The following is a 21,617-nucleotide window of genomic DNA, read 5'->3' on the forward strand; positions in this document are numbered from 1 at the left end:
AATTACACCCCAACGGTTACAATAGAAATAAAAGAAACCACGGACAAACGGGCGGGAACGATCTTTTGAATTTTCTCTACATTTTCTTGGTGAGAAAGTCTGTTTGACTTTATATGTAATAATTTACTCTTATTATATCTAAGATATTTTTAATTTTTGATATTTAGAAACGCGACCAGCATGTCTCAGAGATCACAATATCGCCCTCCCTTACAGACACTAAATGAATGAAACCAGGAAACTTAGTAACGGGCTATAAGTATAGAGAACCCATTTATTTATTTTAGAAGCAATGTTGCTACATTTCTATATTGCTTTATTAAAGTAGGTATCATCATTATCATCATCAACCCATAACTGTCCCACTGCTGGGCACTCTGAACGAGAAGGATTAGGCCATAGTCCATCGCGTTGGCCAATTGCGTATTGTAAATTGGTATACTTATATGATCGTATTTGATACATGTTTATTTAATTTGTTGTATTAAAATGGTGATTGATCATTTAGTTGATTTAGTTACATCCCAAAAATCCAATAAGTGACGCTTTATTTCAGTGCAAACATTTCATTCCAGTAAGAGCAGTAAAGTTTCGAGTTCAAACTATCAATTTGTAAAGCTTTCGAGCCACATAATTCGTAGCCGACCCGTCAGCACTGCATCTTTCATCAGGCAAGTAAATTCCCAACTAGCACATTACTCAAATGGACTCGCACTCACGGTCGCTACTCCTGAAAGGGCTATGGTCCCCTCCGAGTAGTTCCGAAGCGGCGCGAAGCTCACCCGACAGTCGTCGCTCTACCGCCACGGACTGCACACGTTTCACGGAATTTTCCCCGATTTCCACATGTGATAAACTTTTTTTTCAATTTGTGCAGTGGCCGCCGCCGGACCGTGCGTTCAACCGACTTTAAAAGAACTTTAAAACTCGATTAATTATTCATTTAGTTCCGACAATGGGCTCTAACGAGACGTCAGCTAGACGGAGGCTCTAAAGCTCAGGTTAGTAGATGTAGATAGGTTTTCTTTGTATTAGGCAATATTGCCGCGCGCCGAGCACGCGGCCGTTTTGGAGAAAATAGCTTGTTTGTTCCATATAAAAGTATCTTTTTATTACTTATTATGTAACTCTTTTAAGTTTCTAGTTATTTTATTAAATTATTTTAAATTTCGAATATAGTAAACAATTCTTTGGCGAATTGAATTTGACCGGCATAGTTACACATTTGTTTTTATTTTCATTTCATAATTTGTTGATTTTATTGTTTTTTTAATTTATGAATACATTTAATCTAAATAATAGTGTATGTAAAATCATTAGATTTCGGAATATTAGCATAATAATAAGCGTATATTTTTAATATTCGAAATTAGCGTAATGTAGAAGGTAAAATGAGAGTAAATATTAAATAAAAATAAATCAAACGTGTCAATTAGATTCATTATTATAATAAAGAAATATCATTCAATTACTTTAAATGTTTCGATAGATATAAATCAGAAATTTACCACTAAACGTATAAATTGACTCATATTTCAGCGTAGTAAATTGAATGATAGATTTGTCTAAGATAAAGGGCTTCGAAAAATGAGAAGACAGGTAAACGAGCAGACCATTTTTTGTTCGGTATCAGTCCTTCGACCTTTAACCAGGTGTGAAAGGTAGGCAGGCCGCCAACTCAGGCCATCGAACCTATTTGCACTGGCTTTATATATCATATGTGCTAGTGTCTATTAAAAGTTAGTCTAGCTAATAAATTACGGTTTCCCATTCACAGTGTCGCATTCAAAGGAGTTTAGTTTGGGAATATATATCGAATCCTAGCAAGCATTTTACGATGTTATATATATTGCTGAAAGCCCTGTCGGAGTGAGAGGGCTTTTGGCTTTTTTTTTTTACTCTAATACTATACTATATATTTCTTGTAGAACTGAAGTAGCAGACACACATAAATTTCCTGAATAAAGTGCTTTTACTGACGTACTTGATAATATTTCATAACAGATATCACCGCGTCATCCTTGGCAGGGACGAGGCAACTCTTACGCGGTTTCCCATCACCAGTTCTTTCCTGACACCACTATTACAGTTACATTAAGCCGAGGTCCTCTTACAGTAGGTGATATCGTTGGCGAATAATCCGATTAAACCAGGCAGATAGCTCTAGCTGCTAAGACTGATTGGCACCTCTAAATTTTCAAAGTAATGTGCGTATTAGAAATTAATTATCACTAGCTTAACACGGTCAAGGAAAACATCGTGAGGAAACCTGCATACCTGAAAGATTTATATAAAAGTAATTTCAAAGGTATGTGAAGTCTACCAATACGCACTTGGCCAGCGCGGTGGACTACGGCCTAATCCTTCTCATTCTGAGAGGAGACCCGTGCCCAGCAGTAGGACAAACATTGATGACGACAGTTTTATTTCATTTTTAATTTACTATTCTTCCTCTGTTATTTATTAACTTATTTCAAAATTGTTATGTTTGCAATAACTTAAAACACAACTATTGCATAAATATCCATCGAGATTCAAATCTAAGCTCTTAATTTGAACTCTAGGTTAATATCATACAATTTAAACAAGTTCATAATAGTACGGCATACTGACAGTAATATACGTAGGTTAATACTTTACAGGGCTTTTCACGTACGACTAATGAGTTTCGCATGCCGACATGTAGAACACACTTTAATTAAACTGATGCATTGGTGGTCAACCTTTTAGTATATTATATATCCGCAACATTTTCACGTTATTCGAGTATGAAATTTATATGAATGTATTAATTAATATATTATTACTTATGCATGTTTTATGTTTACTATAGAAGGTCACGTATTTAAAGTTATTATTTGAAATAGTTCGAGGGTTGCGGACGCACCACTGCCACACCACACTGCGCGGTGCCCCTTCTGGCTCCGCCCAGGTGAGCTCAACGCTCGCCACACCGTCAGGTGTGCACAGCGGTATGCGACCACACATACCGCCGTCCTTCTACGGGTCGCCGGGCGGGCGGTTTGAGCTACCAATCTTGCCGTCCGCAACCTCGAAAGCCCCCTTTTAGTCGCCTCTTACGACAGGCAGGAGATACCGTAGCCCTATTCTGGTCCCGGAACTACAGGGACAAAGACTTCAGTCCTACCTGGAGTTCATGACAACTAGTTACATGCTAGATTACATCTTCTATATAAAAGAAAAATCTTGCAAGCCCAAAATTACTTCGTTGTGTGAAAATTATTCAGTAATCAAAATTTTAAATTAGACAGTAAGACATGTTTTGCATTTGTAATACGTTGGTAGATGTGCCGTACTGTAGAATATACTACGGCGTAGAATTAACTACGCTCTATTATTAATTGAAATAATTTATATAGACAGACCGTAATAACTTTCTCTTATAAGATTGGAGTAACAAAGGAACGTGTAACCCTCCTACTAAAGGTAGAAGAAGAAGGTAGAACCCTTTTGGTACGTGTCCAGCGGCACAACCGTCACACCTAATTGTACCTAATAACAGCAATGGTAAGGGAGACATACTTTTCCGAGGCGTTCCAGGCGTAGTCTTCAAGGGTAGCGGCGCATCTGTGGCCAACCTTAGGTAGGAATCCAATCTTATCTGGGTTTGATGCTCGTCGATCATGCTCGTCGGTTACTTCTATATTATAAAAAAAATCCTGATGGTAGGTAAGTAAGCGGTCACTGCCCCTCATGGCCACCTGTGACCAACTCCATACAGGTGCTACCAGAAGTCAATCACAGATATAAGATGGTCGCCTCACATGTAAGTCAAAGGTAGCTACACCCTTCCAACTGAAACGTAAAAATTGCCAATTTGGAAGTAGGTGTAGCACTGGTAACTCTCCGATCGCATAATATTAGATCTACCTTTTACCCTCATCTGGGTGTACCACCAATAGGTTTTTTTTTAAATATAGAAGTAGCAGACGAGCATGCAGTCCACCTGATGGTAAGTGGCTACTGCCGCCCATGGACATTTGTAATCAACCCCCGATATGATTAGATATTCCTACCAGAGGTCGGACACAGATGCACCGCTACCCCTGAGAGGACTAAGCTGGAACGCCTCGAAAAAGTATGTCTCCCTTACCACACTTTTCAAACCGGAAAACAGCAGCGCCTAAGACTGCTGTTAATAGGCAGAAATAGGTGTGGCGGTGGTGCCGCCTGAGGCGAACTACAGAGGGCCCTACCACCTTCAAACGTATGGTGGTGGTAAAATATAAGCGCGGTTGAAATTAAACATCTCGTAAAAGATTAAACACAAAATAAATATGCATAAAATGTTGTTAAAAGATATTTATATATTGATAATATAATTTACAGCGAGTAATAAAGGGTAACTTTTGCAGCTATCATCAGAAATATCTAAATTCACTTATTATTATTATAATTATTTTGAAATATAAATATGAGAATTGAAATGTATGGTCACTAATCAAAATCAGAAATAATTATAACTGTGCTTTGCACAACTTATTATTGTCAATATTCATATATTTCAGCAATTAATAAAGTATTTTAAATAAATAGATAATATTTATTAAAACATGAGAAAAGTATTTTCAAGCTAAAATTATAAATAATATCCTTATTCGCCGTTATTGTCATTTGAAAACAGCTCTGACTTACTTTCAAGCTGCCTAAATAACTTCCACTTCTGAATATCTTAATTTAATTGAGGACGTTTATAACTCAATAAATCGTCCCCATTAATAAACGGAATAAATAAATGTTTTTGCTTTTAAACGTTACACTGACGAACGAATCTCATAGAGTTTGTAAGTCCCACTTAAAGCAATTAAAACGGTATATTTTCCTAAAGTAACTTTATGCGTGAAACGGTTTGATTCACGTTTTATTCAGTTAACTTTCATTGAGCGAACGATTCCTGGAAAACTAGAGCCTCATTCAGCGCTCTTGTTTCACTGTGAACGTGCTGTCGATAACTGATGTATTATTCTTTGCTAACAATTTTCATGTAGTTGTAATCTGCCTATTTCTTGCCTTATGAATGCCTAATAACAGCTTCATTTAACGTTCTCTGGGTTAACGTTCCAATTTATTCCAGTTCCAGTTTGTTCATCATTTATTTACATTCCAATTTATTCCTCAAAACTAGCTACGATTTTTTGTCAGACCTCAGATAAAAATATTTAAATACAATCTAAATAATTAATAGTGGCAGTAAAATTGCTAAAGTTGACAATCCACACATAGCTAATTTATTAAAAATATTATGAAATAATAAGACTATAGATACTCCATATCTACGATTACATGTCCATTTGCTACTTTAATTAATATAATAATCAATAAACTACTCAGTGATAACTTGACTAAAATTTTCCGCAATGAAGCATCCTCAAGGTTTCTATGATACTACATACTCGTAGTCAAATATATACGAGTAAAGATGGGCTGATTAGTAGAGAAATGAAACCGACACAAAAAACGGTTTTAGAATTTAATTTTACATTTTTATAATTATAGCTTATTGTCTGTTTGTTTGTGTTTTTGTTTCAGTAAGTATCAGACAGAAACAAAGGCTATGATTTTGATAATTTTAAGAGTTTTATGTTTAATAGCTGACTTAAAATAATTATAATTAAACTTGTTTATCAATAGATTTATTTTGACAAGATGTTTTTCCTTGTAAATTTGTAATAAATGGATGGCCTGTTTTCAGGTTGCAAAAAAAGTTAACGTTTTATTTGGTACAGTGTAAAATATTAGCTATCACAGAAACGAACCTACGAGCATAAGCTAGTGTTTCGTTCATAGGATATGAAATAAAATTGCCTATATTATGAAACGTTAATATTAGTTTTTCATCAAGTAGAGTGTTAGAATAACATCGTATTTTTATTTGCAGGCTCCGAGATCCCTCTCCTGACAACAAAATCACATGATGTTTTCCTTATGCCGACGATACAAAGATGAACACGGTAAGCGATATATTTCATATATTATGTAAGCATGTACTTATTGTAAGTGAATAAGCCAATATCTAAATGGAATATTTCGTGATACATAGTTGATTTTAGTGGTGTGCACTTTACAGTAAGACACTTATTTTTATTGGAACTGTAGCCGTGTTGGCAATAAAATATCAAAATATGTTACTGCTCTATTAAAGATAAAGGTAGGATCTATAGAAATAAATAAAGTTAAAGTGTCTGTTTCTAATGTATTATTGGCTTTTTATTAATTAATAAAATATAAAAGTATACACTGACCTTACACAAAAAAAGAGATTTTTAAAATATTTGTAATTCTAATATTGTGTTACAATAATATTATTTCAAAAGCATGTAGCGCCAATAAAATCGGTAAGGGGAAATTTACCTACACTCAATTGGACAACTTTAATTTTTTTAAACAGAATATTAATATTGCAAATATTTATTTATTAGTAATTGCATAAAACTAATATTTCTATTTTAGTATAATTATATGTGTATTTAAAAGATACACACACAATTTAGATATTCATGCATCGCTTAATTTTTATACCAAAAAGGTGGTAATAGTTGATTTTCATATATTTTTCTTACTTACTCGTATGTAAAAAAAACTATGTACTTTTTAAAGTCATTTTATAATTGTCTGCTTGAAATTATAATTTGTATGAATAATTTTGCAAAAACGTTATATAGTTTTTAACCTCTTAAACTTCTCGAAAAAGATGTTTTTTGCGGGCAACATGTGAAGTAGTCATATGAATTAATATTTTAATTTTCGTCAAATACGAATTCAACGGGGAAATTAAAGCACTAAATATTGACAGCGTGATACACTCTGACCTAAATTAAAATATATTAACCTACTTTTGACTCTAGCAGCTACATTTTGGATAAAATGAAAGCTCAGCGCTGATAGGACTGCGACCGCAACATTTGGGAAATTACTATGAGTAGGTAATTCCTTCATTTGCCGTAATGTAAAATTTTAATGAAATTATTTCGAATATATTCCTAAAAATCTAAAAATGTAAATGTATGTAATGTAAATCTAAATGTAACCTATGACAGTCACATAGATCTCCCCTAAAATTGAAATGGACTAAAGTAACATAGTAAGCTCAGCAAAAGACGTTAGAAACAGACTGAAACAGAAATACTCGTACACATTTTCCGGACACCGACGACCTGTTCCGGAAACAATGTATCATCTCACTTCACACTACCGTACACATGGGGTATATAAGCTTTTTACAGTATAGACATGCTCTTCTTATTTGATTATTTTTAGCTGATCTTTTTGGACCGTATTTATGTATATCTCATTATTTGTCACACCTTGTAGCCTAAACATAGACTCATTTAAATTGTGGATGACATAGGCAATTCTTAAGCACTCCAGTTTTTGTTGTTATATAAATTCTGTAATTGTTATATAGGTATAAAAGTATTAACAAACCAATAAGCGTTTCAATTTCAAAAGTACTCTTTGATCGGGCACATATTCAGGATGGAAACAGTGAGTAGACATAGGGCCGGATTTAGGGAAGCGGGGCTTCCCACCCCGGGCACTGCCCCTGGGGTCTCCATAAGACGGGTGCCACTATAGAAATCAAAACAAAAATATCTAAATTTCAACGGGTCAGCAACTTTACGTTTTTTTAATTTGTTCGCATCATTGCCGACGATACTTGCACAAAATTAATAATTCTTACTTTATTCGTTGAAAAAGAAAATTATTTGTCAGCAAATTATATTAATTTAAAGTCCTGACGGATTATTTTTATTTTAATCTGAAAATAATTAGGGGCCTCCGATTTCGTTTTGCCAGGGCCCCCAAACCAAATCCGGCCCTGGGCTGACATAAACAGATGCGTTGTGTCCGACATCGCAGCCACAACCTCACTGCGTTTGTCACGGGGACGTTCACTAAATCACCACAAACTCTGATTACGAGTACTCTACTATGTTTTAATGCACTATGTGGTAACATGTATGAAATGTATTGTACGGTGCGATTATTTGACGGTTTCAATTATTTTTAAACTGCATAATCTCCGGAATCAACCGAAGCTCAGAAAGCCGCAAAGGAAGCTTCAAAGCCGGCGATGCATTGGCGACTTCTCTGGTGTTGCAAATATCCATAGGCATTTTACTACTTTCCATCAGGTAGTGTGTACTTTAAAGATATTTATTGAACAAACATTTTATCGTTAAATATACATATAAAAACAGAGGGAGGGAGAAAGGTTCTCACCGTTACATAGACATTAAGGAAATGATATTTTTATCAAGAATTTAAGAAATGTTATTATTGTTACTATTGTATAAAATAATACAAATCACTTATGATAAAACGAAACGAACTCAAATTATTATTATCTATAATATTTGAGTCTTTGAGGTGACTTCTGCCTTGCATGCATTTTAAAAATTCAACCAAGGTGACCTGAATATTTAAAACTACATTTGTAATATTCGGCGGCTCGTTCCGCTTCGGTACTTTCCTGGGATTCATCTTAATATTAAATCATTTTGTTCTGAAATCCACAAGCTGGTATCTAATAAGTAAATGAGGTTGCAAGGGCTCCTATATTACAACTAGGGTTGCTACCTTTTTCGAAAAAAAATGTAGATAACTGTTTTAAAATATTGTAAATTTAGAAAACATTGTACATATTTTAGGTTGGTTAGAAAAACATATATCACACATTTTTACAGACGCCAACTCACTCTTATACTCTTGTAAAAAAAAATAATAAAGAAAATAAAATATTTTTTCGCCGATTATTAGTATACAAATACTATAATCTTATAGCATATTAATAATATCTAGTACACGACTAAATACAGTATGGGTCGCAACCCTAATTACATCCGTGAAGCCTTACCTTCAAAGCGGATATTTGAAAGAAGCTTTGATGCCTAAAGCCTGAGCTAATGAGTCCCATTTGCTACTTTTCGCGATGATCCATCATCTTACAGTCTTTTGCCCATTATTTATCAATATTGAACATTTTTTACCTAACCAAGCTTCAAGACAATTTTTATTATTAGAAGTTTTTATTTAACTATCTTTTTAGTTCGTATGTATATTAGGGTTAAATCTTGTAACTAAGTTGTAAATTAGGTAACCCCAATCGATTGAGCTTCAGGTCATCAGTCCACCTGGTCGGGGGGCGTCCTGTACTCCTTTTGCCGAGACGTGGTCACCATTCGAGGACCTTCCTACCCCACCGGTTATCGGTCCTACGAACTAATTGGCCAGCCCATTGCCACTTCAGCTTGCTTATTTTGAGAGCTATTTGAGATGTCGGTAACCTTCGTTCGCCTACGGATTTTCTCATTCCGAACTCTGTCGCGTAGGGAAATACCGAGTATAGCTCACTCCATAGCTTGCTGAGCGACTTTGAGTCTTCGCATAAGGCTCACAGTGAAAGATCACGTCAGGTGGACTGATGACCTGAAGCGGACGGCGGGTAACCGCTCGATGTAGACGGCTCAAGACCGGTCGGAGTGGCGCAGACTAGGGGAGGCCTATGTCCAGCAGTGGACTTTTAAAAGCTGATAGATAGATTGATAGAATCGGTTGAGCAGATACGTGTTTGTTTGGGGAATAATGCATGATGATTATCTTTGTGAAGTCATACTAAATTTATTATGGAGGACATCATAATAAATTTATTTTTTCCAGCTCCCCCGCTGGAAAAAAAAATGGTAGAGCCCTTTATGGTTCGACTCCGGCGGCACCACCGCCATACCTTTTTCTGCCTTATAACAGCAGTGTTTAGCGCTGCTGTGTTCTGGTTTGAAGGGTGTGGTAAGAGAGACATACTTTGCCAAGGCGTTCCAGTTTAGTCCTCAGGAGTAGCGGCGTATCTGTGGCCGACCTCAGGTAGAAATATCTAAACTTATCTGAGGATGATTACAGATGTCCATGGGCGGCAGTAGCCACTTACCGTCAGGTGGACTGCATGCTCGTCTGCTACTCGTATATTATAAAAAAAAAACAGACTGAAACCGGTCATCTGCCATCTTAAGAATCCTCTCATATCTAGAAAGTAATTCTGATTAAAGCAGACAGACGAAGAATTCAAGCAGTCGAATCCTAGGCTATAAAATAAATTATTTGTCCATTTGATAGCCGAAAATCGGGTCCTTTACGACCCTGTTGACCCTGTAATACAAGTTTATTGGAACATAAGTCCTCTCGGCGTTATAACGACAACCGACAAATTATAACTGTAATGTAGACGAATCAAACGTACTCGGACTACATTTTTAATATGATTACCGGTTCAGCTGCGGTGGCGTGTTTACCACCTTGTCACCATAACATGATACAACATGATACACATGATAGCATAGCCAGATTTTTTTTATAATATAGAAGTAGCAGACGAGCATGCAGTCTTACATGATGTTAAGTGGCTACTGCCGCCCATGGACATCTGTAATCAACCCCAGATAGGATTAGATATTCCTACCTGAGGTCGGCCACAGATGTGCCGCTACATCGAGGACTAAGCTGGAACGCCTCGGAAAAGTCTGTCTCCCTTACCACACCCTTCAAACCGGAACACAGCAGCGCCTAACACTGCTGTTATTAGGTAGAAATAGGTGTGGCGGTGCAGCGGTGGTGCCGCCGGAGTTGAACCACAAAGGGTTCACCACCTTCCACCTTCCACCTACCACCTTCAAAAGCCAGATAATTCAATGTTAAATTATATATTGAAGATTAAATCACGCGCAAGAAATTAAAAATCTTATGGCTCCATAATTAACTTAGATCTAAATAAGTGTAGAATCCAGGCAGTAAGCGGAGGACATGGTCTTAATGACAAAAAGATCTCGTCAGAGATAATATGCCCCTTGAACCTGTTATAGAGAACCTTAAAAATGCTCTGCTAATCACTTGAAAGATCAGCTGAGTGGAATTCGGCTAAGTACTTGGGAGGGAGGGTCGGGCGAAGGGGCCATTCATAAAACTGAGCCGGATCGATATGGAGCGTCTCAAATAACGTGCACCGACGGTAATTATACTTTCGGCGCGCATCACACTCATTGCCTCATCAGTACTCCCGCGCTAACAAAAGGACGCTCCGTAAAGAGCAGTGAACGGTGTACGTTTTGTCCGAATTGTATTGGAACGGTTTCGGAGTGTTTTCGCAAACTTAGCGCTTTCGGCATCACACGTCAGCTTGTTAGGGGGCAGGTGGGGAGTGGACGGCCCAATAAAAATAACTTTAAGGAAACCAAAGATATCCGAATCCCATATTCCCGCGCCTCCATGACACCGCCTCGCAATTTGTTTCTTATGATATCCGTGTAGGCTTTTATTGCAGTAACATCCCGGAATACCCTTTCAGGATTGGTAATTTTATGGCGGTTTTATGGTGTGGATTCGAATGGATCTATTTATTCGTATACACTATTGTTTTAAATTGATAATTTTAAAACGTCTACACTTTTCGCAATATATGTTACAATTTATTGTATTATGAATGCTAATGATAATACGCAGAGATAAATACAAAAACATCCATACCCAAAAATTTACTTTATTTCACTGTCCCAAAATAAAACTTGAAACCTTTGCGTGGAAGAGCGGTATGATTACTGAATTCCTCAGATTTCGATTAAGCAACGTATTAAATGAATATTAGATTAGATGAAGTAACAGATGTTCTCCATCTTTCTCCTTGAGAATAAAGTAAAAGAAAATAGAACCGACAGCTGGCCGGTGCCAATTAGTTTCTTTTGAGAGTTACGAGATTAATTTCAATAAAATGTAGTCATGAAAAAGTAGTTGAGGACATCGTTTTATTTTTAAGGTGGTAAGTAGAAGTAAGTAGTTATTGGCGGTAGAAATAATTACTAAGACAAATAACTTGTACAAAATATAATAAAATGTGAAATTTTAATTTCTTTCGCATGTGATAATATCGTCGCTACAACTATTAATTAGTATTTTTAAAAACATTTTTTTTTATTTTTAAGACTTGAAAAGGAATTTGAAATTTGAAAAGCAGTGGATTCGATTGGTTTGGCGTACCAATTTAGTACTCAGGGGTAGCATTTGTAATTGATCTCAGGATACTACTTATGATAAGACAAAAGTTAGTCACTCCCACAATTTAGACGAGTCAAACTATATCTGGTATATTAAGATCCGTTAAGCCGTACTCAATAAACACTACCCTCCACATTCGGATAAAAATGTATAGAAAAAATATGAATTACATATATAATGTGTCTATGAGAAATTACTTTAAACAGTGATGTATCCTATATTAGTATATTTTTGTTGCAGTCGTAAAATAATTTTAGTAAGCTTCAATTACACCTAAACGAACAAAAACAGTAGAAACACAGCAGCGACTGAATCGGGCTTTATGAAGTTCGACAACTGTTTTTATCGTTGCGCAGTTTTTAGGGTTCCCTGTATCTTTGTGTAAAAAATTTCAGTTTTTATTTTATTTTCATTGAAGAGACCATTGAAGTTCTATTCAAATTTCACGTAATTATTTTACTTTACTATAGAAAATCCTTATTATTTCTACATATTGTGGGTATTGGTATCTACCAATTCAGTGAATCTTCACTGAAGACTAGTTAAGACTTATCGTCTACTAAAACTCGAAATAGACTCCGTCTTAAATCAGAGATCATATCCGAAATGGTTTCCTCCTTTAAACTGTATTTTTCTATAGACGATATAGTTAGTTATATATTTTTTTTACAGAACCCGTTATAGATGATTGAAACTCCCTTACTGATTTTTTATCACAGCGTAATTTTTCCTCTTAGTTAGGCATTACTTTATATTTTCGCGTTTCCCTAGTTTGTTTCCTCGGAGGTTGACGGAAGTGAAATATTTCCCTATTTTATTACCGACTTTCGTTCCAACATTATGACGGCGGAATACTGAAAGGGGTTTGCATGTAAATTAATATAAAGCATAATACATTTTTGTGTGGTTAAATATTCAATGCAATTTTCACAAAATTAAACGTCACTCAGGTATATTTTGGTCATATTTTTTCCCTGTAGTTCCGGGACCAGAATAGGGCTACGGTATCACCTGCCTGTCGTAAGAGGCGACTAAAAGAGGGCTTCCGGGGTTGCGGGCGGCTAGAGTGGGAGCTCGAACCACCCAGCCAGCGACCCCGCGAAGGACGACGGTATGTGTGGTCGCGTACCGTCGTACGCACCAGATGGTGTGGCGAGTGTCAAGCTCACATGGGTGGAGCCCGACGGGGCAACGCGGTAAGAGGACTCCAGTTGCGTTCCTTTGGAGAACCCGGAGCCCTCTACGCAGCGCCGAGGACGGCCACCGGGGTGGTTTTAGTTTAGGTTTAAGAATCCCACATAACTCTGAGTCGCTCCCACGGCATCGGGTACCTTTTGAAGATTTCTCCCTCGATAACAAAAAGACAATAATATTTTTTAAATAATAGGTATAGTTTTTTTTAATTGTATTAGTAATAAACAGTACTTAATAAATATTAGTAGAAAGTATGTTCTTTGATAGTAAATGATTATATAATTCTCCGGCCAGTAAATGTTTGATTTCGTAATCTCCTATTTAATCAGCTGAATAGCTACTTAATTTTTAAAACGCCGTTTAATTAATTAATACCCTAAGTTTTGTTTCGTAAATGAATATTTTATCCACTGAATAGTAAGTGCTAGATTTGATTGGTGGATATTTAATCTACAGATACATTTCCTTAGGTAAATAAATATTGAATTCACCGGACGGTAAATGCTTGATTTATTAAATTCCTATTTTACTTCACTGGTCATCATCATCAACAACCCATTACTGTCCCACTGCTGGGCACGTGTCTCCTCTCATAATGAGAAGGATTAGGCCATAGTCCATCGCGCTGGCCGAATGCGTATTGGTAGACTTCACATACCTTTGAGATTTTTTTTTATAAATCTCTCAGGTATGCAGGTTTCCTCACGATGTTTTCCTTCACCGTTTAGCAAGTGATAATTCATTTCTAATACGCACATAACTTTGAAAATCAGAGGTGCGTGCCTGGGATTTGAACCTCGGACCCCTCGATCGAGAGGCCGCGTTTCTTAACCACTAGGCTATCACTGGTCACTAACCGCTTAATTTCGTAATTGGGTATTGTATCCACGTCCCTTTTTTTGTTATCGAGGAAAAATCTTCAAAAAGTACCTGGTGCCGTGGGAGCGATACAGAGTTATGTGGGATTCTTACCGCACTAAAACACCCCCGGTGGCCCTACTCGGCGCTGCGTAGAGGGCTCCGGGATCTCCAAAGGAACGCAACCGGAGTCCTTTTAGCGCGTTGCCCCGTCGGGCTCCGCCCAGGTGAGCTTGACGCTCGCCACACCGTCTGGTGCGTACGACGGTATGCGACCACACATACCGCCGTCCTTCCCGGCGCCGCTGGCCGGGCGGTTCGAGCTCCGACTCTTGCTGCTCGCAACCCCGGAAACCCCGTTATAGTCGCCTCTTACGACAGGCAGGGGATACCGTAGCCCTGTTCTGGTCCCGAAACTACAAGGACATTGTATCCACGACCCAGTAGGCGCTTTGGTATACGAATATTGAATCCCTTAGACAATACGCGCTCGATTTTGGTAAATGCCCATTTACTACACTAGACAGTAACTACTTAATTTGGAAGCGCTTGATTTGGTAAATGAATATTAGATCCTCCTGTACAGTAAGCGCTCGATTTGATTAATGTCTATTTACAAAACTAGTCAGTAACCACTTAATTTGCTAATTGGTTATTGAATCCACGATCCAGTATGCGCTGGATTTGGTAAACAAATATTGAGTTTACCAAATCGAACGCTTTCTGCCCACAGAAAGCGTTCGATTTGACAAATTCCTTATTGCTGAATTGGTCAGTAACAATTTAATTTGGTTATTGGTTATTGTATCCTCGAACCAGTAAGCGCCTGATTTGGCAAACTAATATTGAATTATTTGGGAAGTAACCGATTAATCTGTTAATTGGAAATTGTATTCACTGGACAGTAAGCACTTGATTTGGTAAATGTCCACTTACAAAACTGGTCAGTACCCGTTTAATTTGGTAAATTGAAATTTAGCTACAAGAATCGTTAGCGCTTGATGTGGTAAATGCCTATTTAGTCCACTGCAAAGTCAGCGGTTCTCTCGCCTCGTCTGCAATGAACGCTAATGAAACAAAGGCTTGTTACAAATTCAATTCCGTTTATTGGAGTTCAGGTATCTTTATTAGGTTACAGCTGAACTGTATCACTCCATGCCTAGTGGAACACAACTATCAATCTTCAGAGACGTAATAAATTACACCTCGGAGACAGAACATAATTATGGTAGTTTCATGATTCGACATCAGCATGTCAATTGTGCTGGTTGCTTGCTGGTTCGAAATGTCAGGCATTGTAAGCCAGATGCAGATGATCTGTACTCTGCATATCTGTTTGATATGTATATCACATAAAGCATTCACTTTAACTGTATAGCCTATAAAGCAGTGATTGCTTTTCAAACCCTCTCAATTATTTTTCAAGGTAAATGCATATTAGAAATTAATTCTCCTTTGCTTAAACCGCTAAAGAAAACATCATGAGTAAATCTGCACATCTGAAAATTCTTAAAAAACAAACTTTAAGGGTATGTGGAGTCTATTTCTATATGACCTGAATGACCACTGTTGTAAAAATACTGTTGAAGTCAAAGTTATAAAAATAAGAAATATATAGTAAAACTTGCTATTCAAACACAGATCAAATTTTATCTTTCCAGATGATGGAACCGCCCAGAAGTTTGTAAGAGCACCCGAATAAATACTTTTTCTAAGGTTTTTATCTGTTACCCTAAAAAGGTTACGAATGTTAGCAAAACATTTAAGGGGATAGTTTCAGGCATTTGTCGCACTGTTGGTGAGAAAAGATTGGATTTTCGAAAAACACTAGTGGTTATCTATTTGGCTTTCTAGATAGAAATAATATAACACGTATTTTGTCGATCGTGGTAAACTGAACCCTAAATTAATGAAACAGGGGTTGTAAGTTCGATTAAAAAATCGTATCGGCTTTTTAGTGCATTACTTTTTATATATTGTGGTTTTTTATTTTATTTCAATTTCAACTTATTTACTTTGATATAATTAATTAATAAAATCGATTAAGACCGATTTAAGTAATTAAACTAAGTAAACTAATAACAGAGAACTCGTAGCGAAAATGTCGTGTATCGTTTTTATTGGTAAGACAAGGGCCTGCAGGGTCCGTTTACCGCGACCGTCCTCAGAAGGTGACACAAATCTTTGCACATAAAGTGTAAACAAAAAGTTTTCCACCACTCCCGACTTCTGCGCTCCGGAGATAAGCACGGCTCTCCGTTATAATAACATACGTATAAATTATATTTTTAAGGTTTCATACCTAAAGGGTAATAACGGAACTCTATTACTAAACGCCCTCTGTCCGTCCATCTGTCACAGGACTCTACTATTGAACCGTAATAGATAGACACTTAAAATTTTACAGAGTATGTACCTATAGGGGTGTTTCGGCGTTTTTCGCTTTTTCTATTGAACAGTTCAAATTTTTACACTTATGGCTGTTATGATAATAAGTATTACAAATAAAAAAAAATAATGAAAATTTAGTGATATGGAACGCTTCGTGTGCGAGTTCGACTCGCACTTTGCCAATTATTTTTATAATACGACTTCCTTTCTCTTCCATCTTTGAATATATAAAACAAAGTTGTTTATTTCTGTTTGTATTTCTTAAGAAAGGTTTGAAAGGTGATAGAACCAGTACTACTCACTTATATCTATCGTGAAGCCGTCGTATAGAATTAACACTGCCCCAAATTTCTTTCGTGGAGGGGTCGTATCTTAACCATTAGGCTATGCTTCTTGACTACTACTGGACAATCTTTAAGGCCTCTAAAACTTAACTAACTGTTGTACAAGGGCAAAATCCCATTTCCACTAAGCACAACTATTTTATCGTTATAAGAGTGACAGGAGTACCTAACTTAATAAACGTCAGTGCGCTCGAGGAGGCCGCCACACTAGTAAATTGAATCTAAAAGGAAATATATCACACTGACGACCATGACGGACTATTTATTAGTAAGTATTTGAAGTTGGTTTTGATATTTATGATTTTAAGACAAATGTTAATGATCATGACAAACCGATTTTAGAGGAAGCTTTTGTAGTTTGACTCCGGGGGCACCATTATTTCTGTCTAGTAACAGCTAAGGAAAGCAGTGATAGCCTAGTGGTTAAGAAACTCGGCCTCTTGATCGAGGGGTGCGAGGTCCAAATCCCAGATACGGACCTCTGATTTTTCAAAGTCATGTGCGTATTGGAAATAAACTGTCACTTGCTTAAACGGCGAAGGAAAACATCGTGAGGAAACCTACAAACTGAAACTGAAAAAAAGTTTTCAACGGTACCTATGTAAAGTCTACAAATTCACACTCGGCCAGCGCGGTGGACTATGGCCTAATCCTTCTCATTCTGAGAGGAGACCTGAGTCTCCTCTCAGAATGAGTCAGAAGTGAGACAGTAATGGGTTGATGATAATGATGATCGGCTACGTTCCGCTTTGAAAGGTGTGTTGAGGAACCATACATAACCTCAATGTAATTTTAGCTAGAGTTGATTACAGATGTTCATAGGCAGCAATACCCATTAACCATTAGATATTTCAATTCCATAACGGTTCTACCATTTTGAAAACCACTGAAAATTCTGTTTCTATCTTCACAACCAGAAGACAATTATTCTAAAGAGAGGCCCTAACCACGAAGAGTTCGCATTTTTAAAGGTGAACAACACTTCCCCGAATACAATTCGGTTTGACATTTGACAGAAAACTCAGTCTCTGCCTGTTTTTCCTAGAAACAATAAATAAAACTACTTTTACATAACTCATAGAGGTCTGTCGCAATCGCTCTGTTTACGCTAACTTAGCGAAAAGTTGTCGAAACGTCGCTATAATTGGATTTCGGTTAGCGTCGCCGGGGCGCGAACTCGGCTCTCATGTTCGTACACAAGAGTATAATGCCATGCTTGTTGGGTTCCACATTTAAATTTTTGGGGATCCGTATAAAAACAAAAACACAACCCTTAATCATTTTAAGTTTTGCCTAATGAAATCGAATGAAAACGCTTGTTGCAGGGATCTCAAATATATTTTTGTTATAGTTCACCAATACATATTTTTAAAGTTATTCAAGAAAGAAGACGAAAATTGACTAATATCAATTATTTTTACTTGATTATTTATGAGGTCCGGGGCCTTAAAATATTTAACTCAATGCAGTGAAGTCCCTCGTTTTTGAAAACACATGATTTGTTCTAACAATCTTATACATATACACATCAAGGACGGACGGTGGTTTTGTTCCGGTCCACAACAATGGCTTCGAGTGAAAAATCTCGTTTGAAACGACTTCTAAAAGACCAAAGTTTTCTTTTTCATTCACGTACATTTCCTTTTGTATTGAATACGGTCTCCAGTAAAAGTTATGAAACTTCTAAATATTTTTTTTGGTTAGAAAATATAACAGGGTACGAGATCGTATGTTAATCAATTTATGTTCTACATATTATTGAAGAAATCTTCAATTATATTTTGTACTGGTATTGCCACCCGTGGACATCTTTAATCAACCCCATATGTAGGTGTCTTCCGTTTTGAAGGGTGTGGTAAGGGAGACATACTTTTCCGAGGCGTTCCAGCTTAGTCCTCAGGGGTAGCGGCGCATCTGTGGCCTCAGGTAGGAATATCTATCCTATCTGGGGTTGATTACAGATGTTTATGGGCGGCAGGAGCCACTTACCATCATGTGGACTGCATGCTCGTCTGCTACACTTAAAAAATAAAAAAAAAAAACCAGATAAGATTAGATCCCTACCTGAGGTCGGTACCCCAAAAGGACTAAGCTGGAATGCCTCGGAAAAGTCTCCCTTACCTCAACAATTTTGAAATTCGGCCTTCGGCCTGAGATTTGAATTCCAGGTCAGGAGAACATTTAAATGAAGTAATTAGGGAACCCTCCTGGGAAATGTCGTGTGGAGCTAAGACGAATCTTTTTATGTAACTACATTAATAGCTCGTGTGTGTCGACCCTTATCCTCAAAATAAGTGAAGATCAAAACACGGAAAAGCGTAAAGGCGATTACAATAAATCGCTGTGAAACTCCCGATATCCAACTCCCATTTCAGGAGCCTTATCGAGTCTCGATGGCTTGAGCGACTATATCCGTCACCTTTTATGGATAGCCAAACGAGCAGGATAGCGATTGTGTTTGAAGGTGCAGGGTTATCTTTTTATAAAGTGACATAGGATTTCAAGGATCTAGTGGTTCAGGTGATTTCTGTTCATAGTTTTTGTAAAATGTCGATAGTGGCGATGGTGCCTCTGGTCTCTAACTACACAGTTTTATTATCTTCAAAGTTATCATCTATGTAGTTCTCCAAAATATAAAAAACAGTTCTTCATTAAATGTTCATCCCAGCTATGAACAGTGCTAGATTAGCCCATAAACTTGGGAATCACGTCATGGGGGGTACTGTAAACCGCAAAAAAAATTGCTAGCGTACGAAGGATAGGCCGATTAAATCGTCTTAAGCCTCTGTTTATGAATAAGACAATTGTCTCACACTTATAAATTCAAATTCATGTAGGAACACATGGAAATTGTGAGACAATTATTGAAATCCGTCTTTTCTTACTGTTAGTAGCTATTTATTTCTATATATTTACTTTTTGTTGATAATTTTCTTTAAAGAATAGATTTTACACCGTTTTGATGAACGTAAATATATTATATTTCGAAATGGAAGGTCTCATTTTTGTCGCTTTGTTGTATATCTAAACCAAAGCTTTCAGTTCCTAGTTTCCTTTATATTGGGAACTGGAATGTCCCGAGGGAAGCATTACCGTGCCGACTATATCCATCATCTTCTATTGATATGCAAAGAAGGGAGATGGCCAATTGTGGTCTGACTACGTCAGGCTATTAGTATAGAGATTTGTGATATTGCTTATATGAAAATGAGTACCTGAGCAACCCAAATAAGTTGTTTTATTATCAGGTAGTCCTATTATTAGAATTAGAACCACGCTATCAGTGCGATTAACGTATCAGCGTACCTATGTTACGCTTTTTGGGAGATTGTGTCAAAATAGTAACATGATTGCACAATTGTACAAAAAATAATAACAATTGGTATGTACTAATCATATCATACCTGTCTTTAAATGGATAATAAATAAATATGATTATTTTAATATAAAACTTACGTTACGCTACAGCGTAACCATTTACGTAATAAACAATCCCTTTTCCCCTTTTCCTCTCATGACCGCCTTAAGTGGTTTCACTTTAGAAGTAAATTGGCTGGAGTTAATAAATTAACTTCATTAAATAACAGTACCTGCCCACGGCGATAAGGAAGTCTCGACAAATAAGTTATATAAATTAATTCTCCACTTGAATTCGCAATCTATCAATACGATCGGAGTCTAAGGCAAGACTTTCATAAGTTCCTTTTAGATTTTATCCGACCAAAACCCCACGGACCTCCCGTCCGAGTCAATATACATTAGCATAAAAGCAATATCGGACCCGTTGTCGTCGCCTCCACTGACACCTGACGCCATTTTTATAAAAGTATGCAAGTTACGAAAAAAGGGAAATAAAAATCTAATGGATTTATTGCAAAGCCATGAAATTATCGCACTGGGGGCCCGGAGTTCGAATCCTAGGCATTATTATTATCACTTACTTTTGAAAATATCGTAAGGAAACCTACATGTATCCTTTTTTTTTAATGAGGGGGATACCTTCAAAAGGTACCCGATGACGTGGGAGCGACGTCGAGTTATGTGGGATTTTTACCGCACTAAAACCCGCACGGTGGCCGTCCTCATCGCTTGTTGGAGAACTCCGGGATCTCCGACGGAACACAACCGGAGTCCTCCAAGCGCGATGCCCCGATCGGTCTCTGCCCTGGGAGAGCAGTTTTCGCTCCTCCCAAACCATCTGGTGTTCACGACGGTATGCGACCACACATACCGCCGTCCTTCCCGGGGTCGCTTACGGACGGTTCGAGCTCCCACTCTTGCCGCCCGCAACCCCGGAAGCCATGTATCCTAGAAAATTGTTCTCTCATTTAGGGCGTTTGAAGTTGTAATCTCGATTTTTCGAATTTATATACATCAAAACGTACTATTATTTGTTTTAATGCTGAAGGAGAATATTGTGAAAATGTATGGATAAAATGTATGTATGAAGTCTGCCACTGGACACTTAGCGTGCGATGAAGTAGGTATATTCCGCGCCAAACTGCTAGTCCGCTTTGAAGTTGTTGCGAGTAGGTGAAGTCATACAATTTGCTATGGCGACGCGATTTATTTCTATATTCAGAGCAGACTAGCAGTTTTACGCAGACTATACCTACGGCCTAAACGTTCTTATTTTTTAAATATTTAATATTAAAAGAGTAACCCCACTCATGCTCTATAGAGGAACACTAGTGGATCGAGAGACAAAAATTAATGTATTGACAAATTCAAAATTATGTTACGTACTGCTTTTAAAACTTACCCGACGAG

At 37.2% G+C, this 21,617-nt stretch overlaps 1 protein-coding gene across 1 annotated transcript in view; it reads left to right on the plus strand.

Annotated features, from left to right (window-relative positions):
• The first annotated feature begins 805 nt into the window (after positions 1–805).
• LOC140742957 (uncharacterized) overlaps positions 806–21,617 on the plus strand; it is an 84,595-nt gene continuing 63,783 nt past the window's right edge. The window contains exons 1-2 of the mRNA XM_073074066.1: positions 806–1,001; positions 5,900–5,972. Coding sequence (XP_072930167.1) covers positions 5,933–5,972 — 40 coding nt within the window. The 5' untranslated portion in view covers positions 806–1,001; positions 5,900–5,932. The remainder of the gene's footprint in view (positions 1,002–5,899; positions 5,973–21,617) is intronic.

Source organism: Epargyreus clarus, unplaced genomic scaffold (assembly GCF_041222505.1).
Source record: "Epargyreus clarus isolate Ecla_fem2 unplaced genomic scaffold, WU_Ecla_fem_2.2 ptg000006l, whole genome shotgun sequence".
NCBI lineage: Eukaryota > Metazoa > Arthropoda > Insecta > Lepidoptera > Hesperiidae > Epargyreus > Epargyreus clarus.